This window comes from Megalops cyprinoides, chromosome 8 (genome assembly GCF_013368585.1).
Source record: "Megalops cyprinoides isolate fMegCyp1 chromosome 8, fMegCyp1.pri, whole genome shotgun sequence".
Classification (NCBI taxonomy): domain Eukaryota; kingdom Metazoa; phylum Chordata; class Actinopteri; order Elopiformes; family Megalopidae; genus Megalops; species Megalops cyprinoides.
The window spans coordinates 23,895,417-23,916,734 of NC_050590.1; the positions used below are offsets into that span (position 1 = coordinate 23,895,417).

The 21,318-nt window shown below is 37.2% G+C and overlaps 1 protein-coding gene across 1 annotated transcript; it reads left to right on the forward strand.

Annotated features, from left to right (window-relative positions):
• Positions 1-1,434: 1,434 nt before the first annotated feature.
• On the forward strand, positions 1,435-20,926 carry tpcn2 (two pore segment channel 2). Its single transcript, XM_036535072.1, is given in 25 exon segments — positions 1,435-1,946; positions 4,766-4,821; positions 4,933-5,009; positions 5,436-5,613; positions 7,183-7,299; positions 7,697-7,803; positions 8,534-8,606; positions 8,916-9,015; positions 9,400-9,465; positions 9,672-9,736; positions 10,020-10,123; positions 10,717-10,798; positions 10,890-10,976; positions 11,268-11,387; positions 11,645-11,704; positions 12,378-12,506; positions 12,745-12,794; positions 13,733-13,832; positions 15,395-15,466; positions 15,608-15,681; positions 16,056-16,161; positions 16,765-16,847; positions 17,937-18,018; positions 18,614-18,705; positions 19,087-20,926. Coding segments are annotated over 25 exon segments (2,364 nt in total). The 5' UTR covers positions 1,435-1,795; the 3' UTR covers positions 19,220-20,926.
• Positions 20,927-21,318: the final 392 nt, after the last annotated feature.

Sequence of the window (21,318 nt, forward strand, 5' to 3'; positions counted from 1 at the left end):
ATATTCCCTGGCAGAACACTATCTGTTCAGCTCCAGATGAGAACTCAGATTTGTCAAATTTCTGTGTTCATTTCTTTGTCATTGTTTGAATATACAATGATCTGGTGCATTCTGGTTTCAAGGTTTAAAATTGATGATAAAAGGAACAAAATAACCTTGTGACATTAGTCTTGATAGGTTTATAAAATAATCGCATACATCTGATCATTGAGTAATAAAGTCAAACATACTCATTAATACCCTAGTGGTTTCAAATGTATTAAGCAAAGAATTTTTATTGTTCGGTCAACACTGCAGGCTATGTTCTTTTCTGTTTGAGGATCTTTAGGCAAACTAATGCAATATATGTATCTCCGAAGAGTGCTGTAGGAGGTCTGCATACTTTGCTTCATGTGTGAAATAGTTGGGGAAGTTGATGTAGCTGTGAGGTTGCAAACCACAGTTGTTTGATCCATGTGTGAAATAGCTGCATTTATTGCACAGTGTTTAACTGATGGTTATGCAGTAAGTAGAACAAACTTGGGACAAACTGTGTGCTTTGAAATTCCCACACATGCTATTTAAATTAATACACACTTTAAGTTAACGTAATGTTAGACTTGTTACATGCTTAAACACAGGTTTACTTTTGAACTTTACATTTGAAGACAATTCAGGTTAAATGTTTGTTCATCTTCAGTATGCATATACAATTGAAGCCAAACTCTGCCAAATGTGTTTGCATATGTAAGGATTTAATGTGCAGCAGATTCAAATTGTACTTGGTGCAGACTGGTTTTGCCAGCTCTGACCTAATTTCCTTAAAAAAAAAAAAATTGCTTTCAGTCATAATTTTAACTGAATTCTACATTCATTGGTGACTCTTGTATTCACAAGCAAAGGACCGGCACCACTGGAAAAATAGACATATGAATATCTGTGACATTAAGCCATTCACAGGTACAGTAACTTCAGTTTCTTTGGAATGAGTATTACAGGAACTTTCACTTTCACTTTGAAAATACGTCTTGAGTGCATTTTTAGTAAAAGCTCATCTATAATTGTATGACTGTTTGAAGGAGATGACTATAGCCTACTGTGTGAATTCAGACAGACCAAATTAAAATGAGTTTTAAAAATAAAACTTAGTAATCCTGTCTGTAAATGTGCATGCTGTTACTACAAGTATATTCTGTGCCTTCAGGTGATTTAAAGGGCTGTCGATGTGCTTTGTCGATGTTTTGGTTCTATTACTTTACCTGTACTGCAGTTACCTGTAAACACTGTCTGTACCTTCAACGTCTGGAAACTGCATGTTTGTCACCAGTCACGAGACCAGGTCTCGTCTTAAGTCGCCTCTTCCATATCGTATTACAGGAAACCACCGTTATTTCAGTTCAAACGAACAACTGAGCCGAAATCATTTTAAATAAACATACAGCTCGCATAGTTTGATCACGTTAATGCGGGCGATAAATGGGTTTTCAGGGTTTGACTTTTAAGGCGTGCACTGTTGTCATGATCTAAACTCATCGATGTCGGAAGAGGATGATGGGTGTACGTTTACTTTAAAAAGTTCTCTCGTGTACTGTCGGATTCTCTTAGATGACGCTGTGATTGTCGAGACAGTGGAGTAATTATGGATACCACGCTGTCTATATGCGAATCTATAACCTCACACACTTTTGGACGGCTTTATACAACTTAGTTGTTGCGTTCGGAAGACAACGTTTTCGTTTCGTTTACTTTGTTGTTCTGATCACCGCCCTAAAAAAACGTCTTTTCATTCGCAACCAAGGCTCCATAATTTTATCGAATGGAAACGGAAGCTCTGTTAGCTGGAAGTATAAATCGGGGTACAGAAGATTACGGTTCTCAGTCTCGCAATGGTCACCGTGGCGGGGGGATTTTTAAAACAAGGCGGCTGTCATACTCGGTGAGCGGAGATTCCTGCTGCCTCGAGGGTGGTAAGTTTGTCATAGCCAATATATGATATGCATGCAATATGTGATATGTGCATATGTATGCATACTTACATGCTGTCAACCACCTGTTATGAAGCAAATCGGGTGAATCGTAAAATGAGAGTATTGATAGTGTTGTTGATTGTACCCGCAGTTACCGTATTAAACGTTATCTCACGGAGCATGTATGGTTCAAACTTGCTGTGTGACCGAGTGCTGTCTTGAGTAGTAGGCATGATTATTCAACTCTTCTGTCATCGTATGTTACTTATTTATTTACTTATGGATCTTTCCGGGCATCAGCTTCAGGGCATAACCGGTCAAATGTGTGTCGACTTCGTTCCCTCTCCGATAATGAGTGGTCTCGCAATCACAAGAATCAGTAATTTCGATGCAAGTGACTTCTTTTTTGAAATGAATTATTATGAATTATTATTATTATTATTATTATTATTATTATTTGTAGTAGTAGCAGTAGTAGTATTTACCACACATGTCTTAAGCCACTACTTACATACTACAAAATGTAGTATGTTGCTGTTACAGGCAGATTGCAGTATGTTCAGGAGTTTTTGCTTTTAAGTGCTACTTTGCAATAATGTCTTAGAAGATTTATATAATTTTTCTTAGTCTGGGCAACCATATGTATGAATTAACAGATTAAGCATTCAGACTTTAAACATAACACAGTGCGGTGCATGAGGGATGCCGCCTGAAATCAGGCAGTAAGGCATACAGATGACACTGAAATTTTCTTTTTTTTTTTTTTTTTTTTGCAGTCAACAGAGGTTACTAGGAGGGGAGAGAATGTGTGTTTGTGTCTCATCATTTTGCTGGCATCAGCTTTGCTGCGAGATATGTTAATAACAAGGGCAGTCTAGGTGTTTGTTCTAGGACTGAAGAGTCCATTTTAACCATATCCTCAAAAGGGGGTTCAGTTGGACTGTTTCCCCTCCCCCATTGCAAACAGACTGCATCCCCTGTTTAACAACTTTTACTCCACCTCTGTATACCACACCCTTTTCTGAACTGCCTGTGTTTTCTGTGGTTTTGCATAAACCTGTTATTTTATCTGAAACCATCCGCCTGTGCAATCACATAAACGTTATCATATAGTTTCCTACAGTGCATGGATTAGGTGGAGAATCTCAGTAATTGACATCAATTTCTATAAACTTGTAGTTGTTTTAGTCTATCAGGCAGTGTAATTGTTACTGCATTATAATGTTGATCTGGACACCTATGAATCTTAAATAATTCAATTTATCATTGTTGTAAAAACAAGACAATGTCCTTTTTTTGATACTTAACTCTGATGAATGTAAAGGCACAACTCAGTTCCCCCTTGTTGTATATTCCCACATACTGTAACATATTGCAGACAGCAAAGAATTGTTTACTAAAGCTTTGCTCAAGTGACATCGGGGCTTAAGCAACTAATTACAGGTTCCATTGACCTTAGGTGTTGCTGGACTTCATCCCACCTTAAAAAATTCTTACGTGTTGCCGTTATGCAGACTTAATTCGATATTGCCAGTTTCTGTGGGCGCTCATGAAATCTGAGGTCTTTTGACAGAAATTGCCCCCATTCAGGTTTGCAAATGGGTAGAAACCTGCTGGATATTTTACAAATTTCTGGTAGTTCGGTGGTTGGGTAATTTTTAAACATAGATTACAGTGATATCCCCACAGCTCCATCATACAGTAAAAAAAAAATACAGAGACCCATATCAAAATAATAGTAGCCAATCACTTGCTGTGATGCCACATCTGTGATGCTGTTCAGCTGCAGCATAATTGTCACTCTGTTCTTTATCTGAGTGTGATGATCCCAGTGTTTCATATAATTGCAATGTTACCACAAGCACAACTAAGCAAAACTATCCAGAATACTAAATTACTAAATACACTCTACCAAGCAGTTCCATGGTTGCGTCCAGTGGTATCTACACATGTGATGGGGAGCTAAATTGACATCTGTTCTAAAATGACATTCTAATATAGATCAAGTATAGTTTTAATCCTAAAATCCTGTCTATTTAATTTATTTCACATAGTACTGCCTTTCTGTCTTACTGTATGTATCTAGCTCTTATCTTGCTAAGACAGTGAATTTCACTGCAAAACACCATGCCATGTTGCGAATGTCCTGTGAAATGGAATTATTTTCCCACGCAGTCCATTTGACTACTGAGTTAAGCTGTGTGGGGCTGTGACCGAGAGGATTCTCTGTGCAAGAACATGCCTCAGCAACCGTCTACAAGAATAACATGTTGACATGTGCTGCATTCTGTCTAAAGTGCATGTCACACCAGAAGTGCTACACCAGACATACAAACATTTCAACTAAAGACCTGTTCACTGCCAGTACAAATGTAATTCATGAAATAGTGATTACTGAAATTGTACCTTTTGTGACTGTAGTTCTTACAGCTTTGTTGTAAAATACTGTTGCTAGTGGAAGGGACATGGTTCTGTGTCTCAGGGTAGAAAAGACACCATTAGGCCTTGGTTAAAGACTTGGGAATAGAGTAGGTTGATTGTAATTTACATTGTTTTATTGCTGCTCTGTTCTGTCTATTCTAAGCACTACTGTATGAGTGATAAATATTAACAGCTGTTATATTGTTGGTGTTTCTGACATTTTTAATTTAAGTGACAGTTGAAAGTTTGTAGACAGTAAAAAATGTAACACTTCCGTAAAGTCATCTCTCAAAGTTAAGTACATTGCTTTAAGGTTGAATTTGTACCATTTTACATGAATTTATATTAAAAATACATGAATCTACATTCATCGGTCAATTTCCTCTTTTCCTACAAAGATGATGAGGACCTATATGTCCAACAAGCAGTTGTATTCATAGAAGATGCCATACAGGTAAGATTCATTTATTGATGTGTTTTGTTTTTTTCAAAAGCAGATTACACTTGAAAAGACATTGATAACATCAAGACACTGTGCTGATTTGAAATAAATATTTTTTCATAGTATCGATCCATCAATCATCGGGTGGATTCCAGATCACTACGTTTTTACAGATGGTATTATTCGAGGATCTGGCAATGGTAAGCCATAATTATAAATAAAGAAAAATGGTGACCATTTTTACAGGGCCCCTCCCCTCCTCTACTGACACAACTATGACTCTTGGCTAGTGTTGTAATAAAAGGCATTATAATAAAGGGAACATAAAACAACAGCTTGAGTCGTGCTTCTGGCTTCTGACTCTTAAGATGATTGTTTCTGTTTAGTTTCAGTTTAAATGTGATGATTTCCATCCATGCATTCGTAGTAAAGCTGGACCATAACAACTTTATCACAGCATATTTATTGTAATTTAAAAAAAGTATTTTTGCAGTGCACACTCAGGTGCCTTTGTGCTTTCTCACCTCGCCATGACAAATTTGTCTCTTCAGCACAGGCACCTTATTTCCACTGTCAGTTAAAGGTATGAGTCACACTCCCCGTGTGGTTTTCCTCCCTTTTCACAGGGGCCTGGGTGTGGTTATCGCAGTCATACTGGCCCTGGCCTTTATCGAGAGGCCCTCCTCTCTGACCGTAACCTCTGACCTACGCTACAAGCAGCCCCCCTGGGAGCCTCCATGTGGCCTGACTGAAAGCATTGAGATGATGTGCTTTGTGGTCTTTGCCCTCGACCTTGGAGTGAAGGTATCTCCAGAAACGGTCATCTGACATTTGTCACCTGAATTTCACTTGATTCTACAGACATGCACAAGGAATAGGGATGTGAGTTTTGCACAAGGGCATGGTGATTCTGTCCACTCTTCAGTGCTTTGATGCTCAGGTCTACTTGCATTGGTCCCAGAAAAGGTGTTTGTTCAGTATGAGATTCGATCAGATCAATCATGTAGAGGAAATATGCTTCCAAAAATTATCACTGGGTCTCATTTTTACAATAGACCACACAGCCTTATGCAGCCTCAAACCATATGACAAAATACATTTGCCTATCCTTTAAATCATTCAATGCAAATTTACTTCTTGCACATGAACACCTTTTAGTTTGAAATGAACACAAAGATGTTCACATAATGAACACATAAAATGAACACATAAAACTCCATTAGAGTAAAACTATGATAATTACAAAAGACAATACCACCTTATGCGACAGACAAATCTACCTTAAAATAAAAGCCAAATAAAATGCCAATGTTAAATCCTAAATAAAAAAGTACATGGATTGACTAATATGAAGTAATTGGGTTGGTTTGCAGTATCAATGCTTGAACTGTACTTGAACATGAAAATTTTAAGTGAAGTGCAGTATTTTTATTTAGTTTTGGAATAATGCTGCTGGTTTATTTTCAAGAATCAACGTTACATTACATTATTGGCATTTAACAGACACTCTTACCCATAGCAACTTACATCAGTTATAGCTTTTTACAATGCTATCCATTTATACAGCTGGATATTTACTGAGGCAATTGTGAGTTAAATACCTTGACCAAGGGTACAGCAGCAGTGCCTTAGTGGGGAATCAAACCGGTAACCTTTCAGTTAGGAGTCCTGCTCCTTAACCACTAACAGCATTCTAAATTCTGTAGGATTCATTTTAAATGTTGGAAGAGCCAGCTCTGATTTTTTCACAGTTGTACAGTACAAAACATGTCAAATTATTGCTTCAAGGTGATAATCCAAATGGCAAACATAAGCCTATTTAACACCAACAGTAGAAGTAGAATGAAAATAAAATCACATTCAAGTACCTGTCTTTATACCATGGGCTGATTCATGTCATATCCCAGCATCTAGCAAAGGCATTACCAGACCCCATTCCAGTAAAATATCAGCATTTTCCACTGCTCTGTTAGGTGTGAATGGGTGGAATGTATTATAATTTGAAGTGTTGCAAACAACTGGTCAGAGCAGCAAACTCACACCTATAAATGGAGCGGGCCCAGAGAAAGCAGGCAGAACAATTTAAGAAACATTTTTGATGGTCAGTAGTATAATCAAAGAAATTGAGCCAGCTGCACAAACATATACACAAATGTATATAAATATATACAAAAGTGTATATTTTATTACTTTTGATTCTGTAAGAACACCTGTCAAGTAAGTTAATTACAATGATGTTTAATAGTAATTGTGATTATATTTAGCAAACTTATCACAATAGCATTTTAAAGATGTCTTTAGTCTTGTTTAAGATGAAATTGTATATTTCTTTGAGTTTTGCAAGTTAAATTACTAATTCTTATTGTATTTCAGAGTTATCTGATTGGCTGGGAGGAATTCCGGAAAAACAAATGGCTGATTGGCTACATCATAGTCATTGCAGGGTCTGTCATTGATTGGACATTATCAATGAGCATGGTTTGTGATGAGGTGAGTGTTTTTTCTTCTTAATTTCCTACATTTTGTCTCCATAGGAACATAAATAGAAACTTGTGTGTTTTCAGGATACTGCTGTAATATCTTAATAAATTGAATTAGGTAGCCAAGGTCACATTTCTTGAGCAAAGGAGTGTAGAGCTAAAATAAGTACACTTGGACCTTGTGGGGAAAAAAAACAGCTTTACTGGTAGCATTGTGGCACACTGCAAGGGAAATATATGAAGTTCCATAGATTTTATATGTGTTGTAAGACTCCATGTTTTACTGTCCAAATTCAAACCTATTTTTAAAAGACTTTGGAGAGTGCTGTTATGCTAACAATAAGTATAAATGTGTGTCAAAATAGGAACATTTACTAATGTGTGCTTCTGCCTCCTGACCATTTCAGAATTTCAGAGTCAGAAGACTTTTCAGGCCATTTTTTCTCCTTCAAAACTCATCACTGATGAAAAAGACCTTAAAATGCATCAAAAGAACTCTACCGGAAATTGCAAGGTAATAATGCCACTATTCACTGATTTTCAGCATATAGTACCCTTAGTCCCAGAAGTATCAATTTCCTTGAACATGAATCTATGGGTGTTTAACCCAACAATGAATAAAAAGTTGTGATTGCCTCCCCACACTTTATCATGGCATCCTGGAACTACGCAGACTACCACAGTTGGGATGCATAAGATTTTTACTATTTTTCACAAATACCATCTATTCACCTTTTTTTAATACATCAGCACAATGTGGAAATCCAGGTAGAGTCTCAACTATTACATCCGAGTCTTTTTACGTATTACATGTGCTCTAATTGAGTACTTCACTTAAAAGTAATCTTGTCTGAAAGTGTTGTTGCTAACAATTAAAACATTGTTAATGTTGAATATCATTTGCCTGGTATCTGTTCAAAAATTGTCTTTATTCCATGCAGTAGCTAAATAAAGTTATATTTTTGAGTTATTGTGCCATCTGCTACTGATTTTTATGTCTTTTATGACCATTTAAAGGTAATGCTCGCAAATCTTTTTAAGTCTTGATATTCTTCCTTTCAAATGACAACCTGGCAGGTTATTGATTTTTGGACATGGAAAAATGTATTTTTTCTGCTTTATTAATAAAAAAAGAAATCAGAGGGTATGTCATTGGATGTCTTTCATGTGAATAGTGTTGACATTGTTCTTTTATAGCACTGAGGTTTTAGTTTGTGCCAGTGAAACTCTGCTCTCCTGTACAGTGTGATCCTGCTGCTGGCTCTCCACCTCTGCCTCTTCACCATGTTTGGCATGCTGCTGTTTGCCAGGGGGGAGGTAGGGAGAGATACACACCTCTGTCAATACCTCCCAGACTGCTCAAGTCCCATCATACCGCTTCACAAATAGGCTATGCTGACCTTACACCCCATCTAAATTGCTCTTGGGAAAATTAGCCATTGAGATGCACACCTTGTTTGTTTATGTTTAAAGTGCCACCTAGTGGTGAGTGTATGCCATATTGTATCTATACTGATCGGATTTGATACAATGACAATGATGCATTTCTCTGGGTCTCTGTCTAAAGTATGAGCTGGGATATTAACTGTATCAGGGTAATCATTTTCCTCTGTTCTTTTGCCCCAGAATCCTGATGAAAATGGAGAATGGGAGGCCTATTTCAAAAATTTGCCCCAGGCTCTTTCCTCTCTGCTTGTTCTGCTGACCACAGCTAATAACCCTGATGGTTTGTCCATTTTTGCCTTCTCTGTTTGAACTGTTGATTTATTTTGCAGAAAGGCTAATAGCATAAATTGATAGGAGTAAGATGAATTGAGTAATCTCACACAGTTCTGTGAAACTTGATAAATCTAGGTAATTAGATTTTATTTAACCATATATTCACTTTTTAGTGGAGTGCCATGTGTTTGATTGAGCAAGGAATATTTGTGATGTGTTGTGTAGGTGGAAAGAGGTATAAAATGATCAAGCAGAAATCAGTGCTGAAATTTTCTTAGATGTTTTCTTTGGTTAAGCCTTTGTATACCATATGTTGCAGTAAGAAATGTACTTTCCAATGCCAGTGGGAATTTGATAGTTGGTTTTAATCAGTGTCCTCCCTTGTGAACAGTGATGATCCCAGCATACTCGTTAAACAGAGGATACTCAATCTTCTTCATGCTTTTCAGTGGGTTCGGTAAGTATTTTATGCATAGTTGAGTGTTTAACTTGAACCATTTTGTAGAAGAGGTGGTTAACATCTTGAGGTGAAAATTATAGAATTCATACTTCTTTTCCATGTACATAGATGTAACTTTGGTGACAAAATATTAAATCTGAAGCACAATGTCCAGTCTCCACATATAGCTGTCTTACATGTATGTCATATGTCTCTCATTTCAGGAACCTACTTCTTAATGAACCTGCTGACTGCTATTATATACAACCAGTTCCGGGGATACTTACTGGTGAGCTGGAGACTGGCAGTCAGATAAAAATGTCAAGTAGCATTTACTGAATGATGGTTAATGAACCGACTGCCATTATGGAACACATTTAAATCAAATTACAGGTTCCACTCTGTTAAGGTTAACAGGAGGTTAATGAGTAAATATAGTAACTGTATCAGATTAGATTAGGAAAGAATCTATTTTGGTTGGCATTGCTGGTAAATTACGGTTTCTCCAGCCTATACTCAGGACCCACTGGGCGTGCTGTTTCAGGATACACTCCCTGTTCTTTTTCCTGCAGATGTCAATACAGACATCCATCCTAAGAAGGAGGCTGGGAATCAGAGCTGCCTTCGAAGTGATGTGCTGCAGAGGCCAGAGCAAGACCAGCCTTGAGGAGCATATGTAAGGCCTACTCTTATACAAACCTCCATTTACAGCAGGCAACTGGAATCTGCTTATTTTCTACTTGTTTTTGAAGTCATGATCATACAGACATTCTGGTTATAAAGGAAAATAGCTACTGTGCTTACAAAGTGAACAGAAAATTTGGACCCAAATGGTTTGGTCTTGATAGGATTAGTTTACAGGCCAGAGTATTTGACAATAGCCACCTTCATCGGTGGTGTTAAATTAGATTTGTGACACAAATCGGTCAGTGTGAATGCAATAATGACTTACATGCTGCAGCATGAAGTGTTATGCCTAATGTTAGAGCTTATCTATCAGAAGAGCAGAGTAGGAAATGATTATCTCTAATACCTACTGTTATGTTTTCCTGAGCAATAATTATCAAGACTGCTAGTGAAACATCATTGTGTTGTAAATTTGCACATCACTTGGAAAATCATGCTGCCAGCCCACCTCAGCCAGTTTAGAGCAGAGAGAGAGAATCTCATTTTAGCTTTTGGAAACACCTATTTTACCACTTTGTTGCAAGGGTGCCTTGCTCATCAGATTCCACCCATTAATAACCACCTCGTCTGTTGTTGTCATAGTGGTCGTGTTCAAGTGGAAACAGTGCTGCAGGTGATGAGACGGGTTCAGATGAAGTCCTACTACAGACAGGCCATCATAACGGTAAGAAGGAAGGAGATGTCACTTTAAAAGTTAACTGTCTTGAGTCACAGACCTGACCTCACACCCCGTCCTTTCATTTCATTCATTACAGAAAGCCCAGCAATACTCTGATGGCTACATCCAGGGGGAGGCCTTCCAGAAGCTGTTTGATGAGTTGGACAAGGACAGGATCAAAGAGGTTCTGCTTAGCAATAGTATTTCACTAACTTGACAGTTAACATTATTTTTTAATTTTTATTCTATACCTTTATCTAAAGCTGCCAACAGTCCACATGCTTTCTGCAACAAGATGCAAGCAACTAATCACTGTAAATAGAGTAGACATTTCAAACTGCGGTGGGGAAACCACTGTTCTGTATATGTAAATACTTTGATATTTGTTGATTATAAGGTTTTTTTTTACCCTTATTGACTGTTCTGTTTGTATAAACTCATTTTGCATTTTGTTTTTTCTCTGCTTTCCATCCAGCATCCTCCAATTCCTGTGTATGGTTCTCCGTTACTCCAGAGACTGCAATATGTTTTCAGTCATTACTATTTCACTGTAGCTGGGAATGCTGTCGCCCTGGCCAATGTGGTCTGCATCTGTGTAAGTGAGATACTACCTACAATCTCATGCAGTTATCTTTAGGATTATCTGGCCCAGAAATCACCAGAAATTAATGTTAAAGCGACACCCAGTGGGTATGTTTGAGTTGTAGGTGGGAAAAACGAGCATGTGCAATTTTTTTTTTCTCTAAAGTAGTTGTGATTTATTGAAGGGTTAGTGGTAGTAGCCTGTTCACTGATACTTAATCTTCTTCTTAATCTTAATCTAAATCTTCATCTGTGAATTGTGTCTGGTAGACCATCCTGGTGATTGACTCCAATAAATCAATTGCAGAGCGGGACGACTACTTTCTAGAGGTAAGTGCCAGGATTTTCTTGCAGCAATCTTTGTTTAAATACCTTTTGTGAACAATTAGTCCACAGACAAATGTTAATACAAATTATAAGAAATCCAAGGATTTGGGGGGTGTACCATAAAGTACAATGGCATAATCCAAGGAAGTCATTTTAGGACATAACATTGAATTCACTGTTTTATTAAACACATTGTAATTCCAAAGCAATCTAAACAAATGAAACAAATCTAGCTCTTTCATTTCTGTTTCTTCCCTGAGTGACGCTGGGCTGTGTTCTCCACCTCTTACTGTATTCATATCCCAGGGTCACAAGTCAAGCAGTCCACAAGTCATATTCAAGACCATAAGCCTGTAAATTCACATAAGACCATAAGTCTGCATATTTGCTCAACACAATTTCCCCTCAATCTCTGCACTATACCGCTGCTTTCCACAACTTTCCCAATGGTAGTAAATGATTTTCTCTGCTAGTCCTGCACCTCCAACCACTATACCTCATTACTCCAGAAGATGGGGCCAGTATGACAGCACATAGCAGTCATCAATGGCACTTCCCTTTGTCATTTTACAGCATATAATCTGTGTGGGTGACTGTACTTTGCCTGTCCATATTGACATTGATAATCAGGTTTCAGCACTCAGAGGTTGAGCTTTGTGTTTATTTCCATTTTAAGGCCATCAACTGTTTCTTCATCATATACTACCTCCTTGAGATGTGGCTGAAGATATTTGCCTTTGGATGGGGAGGTTACCTGTCCTACAGAAGCAATATTTTTGATGGCCTACTGACAGTCCTTCTTTCAGTAAGTGCTGAATCTATTAAGTAAACGTTCAGATATGAGGTGGCATGAATGATTCAGAGATAAAAAAGCATTTGGAAGTACAAATTAAAAAGTGGAATTTATGTCTAAAATGTTCTTTTGAATGAGATAATATTTTAATTTTCAACTTCAAGTGGACCTATTCTTTGGAAACAAATTTTTACTCTTTGGTTTTCCAACTATTAATGTTTATCATTGTTTCTTCTTTTTACATGGGAAGGTTCTCCAGATCTCCATCTTTGCTACATACAGGCTGCCATATCCGCAGTGGTAGGTCTTTTCTTATGCTTTGCTCTATTTTGTGATTTTGTTTACTTTCAGTAAATGCGTTTACTTGCAAACTGTAACTGGGTTATTATATGAAAGCTGAAATCATAACAAGAGACGTCAGTCTCATTATACAATCTACTCTTACCCAGAGGGCATTACATTTGTGATGTACAGTAGGTGAGAGAGACTTGTGCACAGCTCTGCCCTCACAATAATGCTTCATACAGCTGCCCTGCAGGCTGATATAGAAAGATCACTGGAGAAAAAAATCCAGGGAATGTAACATGCTGTTGTGCTGTTCTTCCCATGGCTTGGGGATTCATGTGCATTTTTAAAACCCTGTGCTGTTGTTTGTGGTGTAGAAGAGCAGTGTGCTATATAGACCCCATTTGTCTGGGGTTGAAAATCTGCTAGGTGCATTTGGAGCCAAATAATTTCATTGTTAATTTGGTTCACATCACATCATGTGTACTGATGATATTGGCCCATTAACCCCTTCTGCAATCATTTTAGTAAAGTGATGTCAACAATATAATTTTATTTAGGTACACTTACATATTTCAATACAAGCCATTTATTTAGCAAATTCATTGCTCATATGCCTTGAAAAACAGTATTGGTAACATTGTAACTGTACCATCTCTGCTCTGCTTCAGCAGTCATACTTAATTGCTTATACTGTATATGAAGTGCAGAATGTTATACCAAAATGCCAAATTGCATCAGTTATATCTATGTCTGTATGTAGTCTATGAAAATGCAAAACCTGTTTTTTCACTCCTCACTTTATTTTCTAAATGGACTACACATAATTGATGCAAAGTGGTTAAAACTAGACCATAGTTTCCTTGGAGGAGGCATCTGTGCCATCGGTTTGTGAACATGACAAGAGGAGGCTGATTAATACTCTAAGCAGCCCTGTCCCATGCATCTGACAGGAATCCGGCCCAGCGGGGCTTGCTGTCCCTATGGGAAATGGTGCGTCTGGTCAACATGCTCATTGTCTTCCGATTCCTCAGGATCATCCCCAACATCAAGGTCATTACCTCACTGCATGGTTTATAATGCGTCAAATTACCTTTTAATGTAACGTACTATTCCTCTCTCTTGTTTCTTTAGACTGATTTGCAAAGCCATCTGATGTGTAATGAAAGATGCTATGGTTATGGATCTGAATATGAGCATTAAATATCAAAAGGAAAGAAATAAAAAAAGAAGCCACATATTTAATTACAAGGTGAATAAGTTCTTCCTTTAGTTGAGTCATTACATGGGCTAATGTTACCACTGGAATCTTTAGCAAATATCACAGGCCGAACAGTGGGCAGTTAGTCACAGAAATATACAGAATGTGTTTGTCATGGAAAATGCATATAATCTGTATGATCCCTATCATTTAAATATATATTATTTTGTCAATTTCACTTCTGAAGAAATTATTTCCTATGGTATAAAAATGTTCTTCACGTAAATGTACGGATTACACTTGCCTGAAACAACATTATTATGTGAACACTGATATCAGTAACAGTTATTACAGGTATTAAGCATTATTAGTATGATGTTTAAGTCCCTTTCATTTATATCAAATAAATAAATAAATGGTATGGAACAAAAGAATGATACAGTGCAAATTATGGGTATGAAAATCAGAGCTGATTGATAATATGCAAACAAACAAAAAAAACACTGAAGTTGTTCAGTTGCTGGTTTGTGAATATTGGCATATTATATATTACATATATTATCATACAAATGCTACATTTAAACAACCTAAGATTTTCATTGGTTTGCAGTGTAATGTATGTACTTATTATATTTAATCAAGGGACAATAAGGAAATTTTAGCAGCTACAGAAGCTCTGTCAACAAACACACTTTTGTTTTTGTATATATATAAATTGGGAAGCATCTTTTCAGGTTCATTCCAAAATTCTATTTCTTTAACAAATATATGTGTTTAGTTATAGCTTGCATTGAACATCATTTCCTGAAATAGGAGATAATTTATTATTATTATTATTATTATTCAATTTTACTAAGGTCCAAAATCCATTAACTGCACATTCATCTGCAAATACATTCCTTGGTTGGTCTGTAAAACTTCTTTCTCAGGCAATATTTGAGATGTTGGGATCAGCTTGTCAGTGCACAGTTAATATCTGGTGATTTTCATGTGAAAAAACCTATAAAACATTAAGCCTTTAATGTCTAAATTGCATATTTTCCATCTGTAATTAAACAGGACACTTAACTTGTCACATGTCTAATTATGTGTTTGACATACAGCTGGTGTTTAATATGTTACTGTCTAATCAATCCACTTCTGGTAGTTTGAGTTTGAGTGATTCCCTTACTAGATATTTTATTTGTTTTACACTAATTTCTCATAAAAATTTGATGAGTTTCCATCATGGAGGCCAAAGAAGCACCTGTTGGTTTAATAATAGAGTGTAAAACAGCTGTGCAAAATAATTAATTCAATATATTGGAGCATTTAGCTTGAATTTAAAGGGGAAAACATATCTGATGAATGATATGAGCATTCTGTCTCCATAACAGATATTAAAATGATATTCTGTGTTTGTTTTTCACTGTAGCTCATGGCTCTTGTGGCTAGCACTCTGGTGGACCTGGTAAAAAACCTCAGAGCTTTTGCTGGAATTTTAGTGGTGAGCAGTTTTTTCCCCTTCTGACCTCCAATATACTGAAAATTAGCTGGGGCATTGACTGGTTATAAGCAATTACAGATTTGTTTTGTAACAACCTAATAACCTGTGTTTTCCTGTGCCCTTCTCTGCTTGACTCTCAAGGTGGTATATTATGTGTTTGCTGTCCTTGGCATTTGGCTTTTCCAGGGAGCAATCACAGCTCCAGAAAACAAGAGGTAAGCCCTCCCCTCATTTAGTGGCACTCACAAGACAAGTGGAATTTGGGGAGGAGCGCTCAGTCCATTTTGGTGAGGTGCTGTGTCCTGGCTTTCCTTTAAATCATTACAGTATGTTGTGATGGCAAACACCTTGAAACCAGAGGTGTAAGTCAAATCATATGTGAGTTTCAAAGCAGTCAAATTAGCTGAGAGCAAATGTTAAAGCAAATTTATAATTTAAACTTTGCAGTTTCTGTGCAGAACCACTGTTATTTATGACCTCCTTCAGATACCTGTCAAATATTAATGCTTGTTCATATACTATAGTTTGGGAAAAAATTGTTAGGTTTCAATTTAATTCGATTAAAATTCATTCACTCACTGTCTCACAGCTCAATCTCCAACTCCAGTGTGGCAAACAGCACCACTAACAGCACTGTAGAATGCGGTTCATATGAGCAGCTGGGTTACTGGCCCAACAACTTTGATGACTTTGCCGTGAGTACCGTTGAATTGTAATTACCAAGCTAGTAAAACTCCTGGGAAACATGTTTCAGGAATTTGCTCTGAGGGGAAACAGTCTTCTCTCGCATGCCTCATTTTACGTAACGATGCATGTCAAGCATACATTTCTCAGAAAATGCAAATAGTTCATGCATGAAAATCCTGGCAACAGAGGCGTACCTGAAAACAATGTTGTCTGCATGTTGTCCTTGTTCTGTGTGTTTGACTTTGTGTTGATTAATATTCATGACTAACTCGTCCAGTTAACTTGTAATTATGGAGCTGTTGATGAGAGTGTTGATATCAGAAGCAGTACATTATAATGGTCAAACTGTTTCTCAATTCAACAGGTAGAGAATCAGTCATCTGCAGCAGTTGGTCATTGTCAGTCCCATATATTATGGATGTATCCTCATTAGGTCTTTTCAGTTTTGAGGAAAGCAAACATTTGCATTAGCAATAGGACATCCCTTTTAGTTTTATGCAGTTGTCAACAATGTAAATGAATAATATGTGTGCTATAAACCTCAGATACCAAGTGTTTTGTACACTGTGCATTAACAGTAACACCTCTGTCCTCTTCCCTGTTATTTGTAGTCTTCATTGGTGCTTCTGTATAACATCATGGTGGTGAACAACTGGCAGGTGTTCATGGATGCATACTCAAGATACACCACTGAGTGAGTTTATATTTGTGTGTATATATATATATATATATATATATATATATATAGTGCATAAAACACCATTTCATTCCAATTCATTCCATAGAATTGAATAGTGTATTATATTATTTCAGCATGTGTGCCTTTTTTAGTGAAATGATATTAAGGGCACTATAGGTTACCTACAGGTAGTTCACTTCTTGTAGAAGACCAGAGAATCATTCAAGTGAAGTTTCTCATTGTGTAGGAGAGTGGTTTATCTCTTCCTACAGCTCTCTTCAGCTTAGAAGAGTAGCCGGTAGAATTGGTACAAATTGTGTACAAACATATTCTGAGAACACTAGTAATTGTATTGTTTATGGGGTGTACAATGAAAGCTTTGATTGTGACCCAGCATGCTACTCCTAGTATGTCTACAAGCACCCACTAAATTAGCTGCTGACCATGCACGTACTCTGTTAATGGAACAAAAACCTAAGGGAAAATGCTGTTTATAGATATATATACTGTTTGTCATTTTATCATGCACAGTAGCGTGATCTGACTCATGAGTGATCAGACTAGCATTTACAGGGAAAGATGAGCTGTACAGAAAAAAAAGAAAAAAACACAATTCTTCTGTGGTTTACCCCAGGTCTGCCTCCTGGAAAATAAACTAAACCAACAAAGACAAAAAAATGTTATCCGATTTATGGGATCCATTACATACTGGGGCTTTTCCCTCTGTGCTCACGGCTTGCCCTTGCTCTCGCTCTCTCTCACTGTAGATATGGAAACACTTTTATTGCCAATACATCCTGACAAAGTCAGTCACCTTCATCCTCCCCAGGTGCACTGGCTCCTTTTGCCACATGGAGGCCAGGGTCAACTTCCCCTCTCCCCTCCCTGCAGACACACATGTACCACACATATCAACTATAAGTATGCACTTGACATATATATCTGTTTTCCCTTTATGAGCATAAAATCTTTTCTGACATGTTTTTTAGGTGGTGAAAAATACCAGCCTACCTACCCCATGTTTGTCCTGAGTGAGCCTGAAATACTTGTTGTTGTTTTTGTGTATAAACAAACAATCAAATGACCATTTTCTGGTTTCTCAAGGTGGTCAAAGGTCTACTTTGTATCCTGGTGGTTAACCTCATCTGTGATGTGGGTGAACCTGTTTGTGGCCTTAATATTGGAGGTAGAGTATGACCGCTCAGCAGAGATGAGTTATAGAGTGGATTGGCCCTAATGAAGAGATAAAATGTGATTGACGTTTTTTAATTTCCCATACTATATGCTGATATGTGATGTATAAAGTGCTGGAAAACATGTGTAACAGAAGTCAATAAATGCTAACTACAGTGAAGCTGCAGTGCAAATTTATAAACTGTAGCCTTCAAGCTGTACTGCTACAACTTGAGATAGCTCATAAGCATGCCTGCCCTGAGTTTTTCAAAATGACTTTAATCGTTGCCCCACTAAACTCTCTCATGAGGCAGAGAACATATAGAATTAGACAAAACTGATTAAACAACTGATGGTACATCATGTCATTGTTGGGGACTATTTTGCTTGGAAGCGCATATGTGCATGTAATGGGGAATTTCAAATTTCCCAGTAATTACATATATTCTGAAAACTTCTGAAATAGCAGCTTTGGTTGGGCAAACGTTAAATATTCCTATTAGCTCAGAAAATCTGTATCAGTGCATCTCTGCAAATATGACTGATTTTCTGTTGTTACTTCTTCTGTCATAAAACATTCACCTCTTTTCACCTGTTCTCTGAAACAGAACTTCATCTACAAGTGGGACCGGAGTCATGCCTGTTCTGTGGCAGATGTGGAAAGAACTGGATACCAGACCACAGTTCAACACATGTTCAGGTAGGGTGGTGCTGTTTGTTTGAACTGCCTTAAGATTTTGCATATAATTTGACTTATGTTTATGTGGCTTTGCATTTAGATTTTAATTTGTTTTTGGTCTTGCATTTTATATTGACTCATCATCATATTTTCCTGCGGTTTTACGGTTTGTGGCTTTATACAATTCTGTCTTCTCCTGCCTTTGCTTGGCTTCTCTTTTGAGCTGGCACCTTGCTTTAGAATACCTTTCAGGAGGAGGTACAATGCTTGTATGACTGTTTGTAAAATTGAGCACTGTGACTCCAGCTACTTCAGTCACTGCTAGCTCATATGCATGAACCAGAAGGTGAAGACTCATTTAGTTTCATTTGATTCCTGTTTTATTTTTGTGCCACTCCTCAGAGAGCATATACAAGAGCCTACAGAGGAGGAACTCATCACCAAATTGCACCAGCACCCTCACCTACACCTCACCCGGTGACACCAGCCTGCCAGCAATAGTCACTGCCAATATTCCAACTGGGTCTTCCTTTAGGCTACCACACCTCTCTCATCTCCTCCTCCAAAGGGGTCACACTGGCTGTCCTGCCGAAAATGGACTGACTGTTGATGCATGGATGACATGCACTGTGCGTTAAGAATGGGGCAGTCATGACCGTTTTCCCACCTTCAGCCAATCCAGGCCTCTGAGGCCAGGAATTACATAGCTCAGATGCATAAATTGCCAAAGAATAAATTATCTTGTAAATTCATTGTATTCCTTTGCCATTTCATTTAACATTTTCTTCAGGAATTTGGCTCATTACTGGTCAGTTGATCCAGGATGCATAACTAGGCATTAATATTAGCTGTTGTCACTTCTAGCAGATTATTTTCACATTGTTCAACATTTACCATGGCCAAATTGCATATTTAATGTAAATTCAAACAAAACCACACATTGCTGTTTGAAAAAGAATATGATGTACTTTTCCAATATCTTGTATTACAATGCTGATAAGTGATATTACCATTTTACCATATTGATGTGGCTACTCCATCTTTGATCCACGCCCTGTTGCATTGCAGCCAACTGCAATGCAACAGGGCGTGTGCTGCTACTAGGAAAATATATGACATATATTTCTTCCCGGCATATTGTGGTACCAGAGCTGATCTCCGAGAAAATGCAAAATGCACTACATACCATGCCACCACCCTGCCACACCCCTTTATAATAGAGTTGAATGCTGATTGGCGTTGTGTTCAGAGAGGTTACCTTACGAGATGAAGTTCATCCAACCTCCATCACAAGGTGGAACATGATTTGGATGTGGCAGAAATATCATGAGGTATCAGATTGTTGGCTAAATAATTGTTTCACTGCAACAGACATAGACTGCACTCAAAGGATAATGGCCAAAGGTTTTCGCATTTAGTGAAAATGCATCAATGTAACAAGCTGTAGTTACAGCTGTACCTGACAGAATCTGTCCCAAAATGAAAATAGGAGACAAGTTATCGTTCTGTTGTGGCCAAAATATCAGAATGGTCAGTTTAGACTTGGACAAATATAATAATTTTATATATAGCATGGCTTTCACTCTGATCCTGTTTTGTGAATGTGGGTGTGGTACAGCAGAGTTTACTGTTACACCACACAAAAGTGATTTGGAATGCACTAGATACAGCAGTTGACAATCTCATCTTTTTGAAACTCAGTTTTTTTTTTCAATCATATTATCTAACATGCTGATGCTGTCACAGGCATGACAATACCTGCCAGGTTAACTGTGCATAGGAAAATTCTTGTTTTTCTCTTGATGTGTAGTTGCAGTGGCAGGGATGATATTTGTTGTTGTAACAGTTGCAATGAACACCAATATGACATTGTGTTGCTGCATACATTGTTACTACACACCTTTATTGTTTCATTAAATGAAATAGGTAAGAGTGTTCCTCTAGGCCAGGTAAGCCAGTATCATCTTATTCTTAAAGATTGATATGTTAGATAGATATGTTAGATAATAGTTTAGAAAATTGTGCCAAACATTGTTTGTGTAACATTATCAGATTACAAAGTCTTATTTATCAAAGAAATTGAGTGGGAATCTTGACATGAATGTTGGAAAGCACAAAGGGAAGCTGTAGAGTTGTAGTGATATCACTGCATAAATATCTATTTTGCTGTGCTCAATGTGCCTTATGATATGAAATGTGTTTTATGCAGTATACGGTGTTGCAAAGGTAACAGGATAAATGCACCTTTTATATATCTGAACAGTAATGTAATTTGTTAATTCTTGAATATTGACTTTTATTTTATTTTTATGCTGTTTTATATGAAGCAATATTAATGATGCAGTGAATTTTGAACATAATAATTGTAATATAGTATCAATTTTCATTTCAAAATCCTTTTTTCCTCTTATAATTTTCCTCTGAAACTTATACGTGTTTGCTATTTGTTGTTTTTGTTCATTTTCATCTTGCATATAATAATGAAAGGATTGCTTCTAATAATGCCCCTATTGTTGTGTCTAAACCACACTTAGCTTTTGCTGTTTTGGTGAGAGAATCAGGGCTTTATATCAAAAAGCATTTATATTAGTGAAGTTCTTTCATTACCAAGTGTATGTTTATTGTTGATGTGCA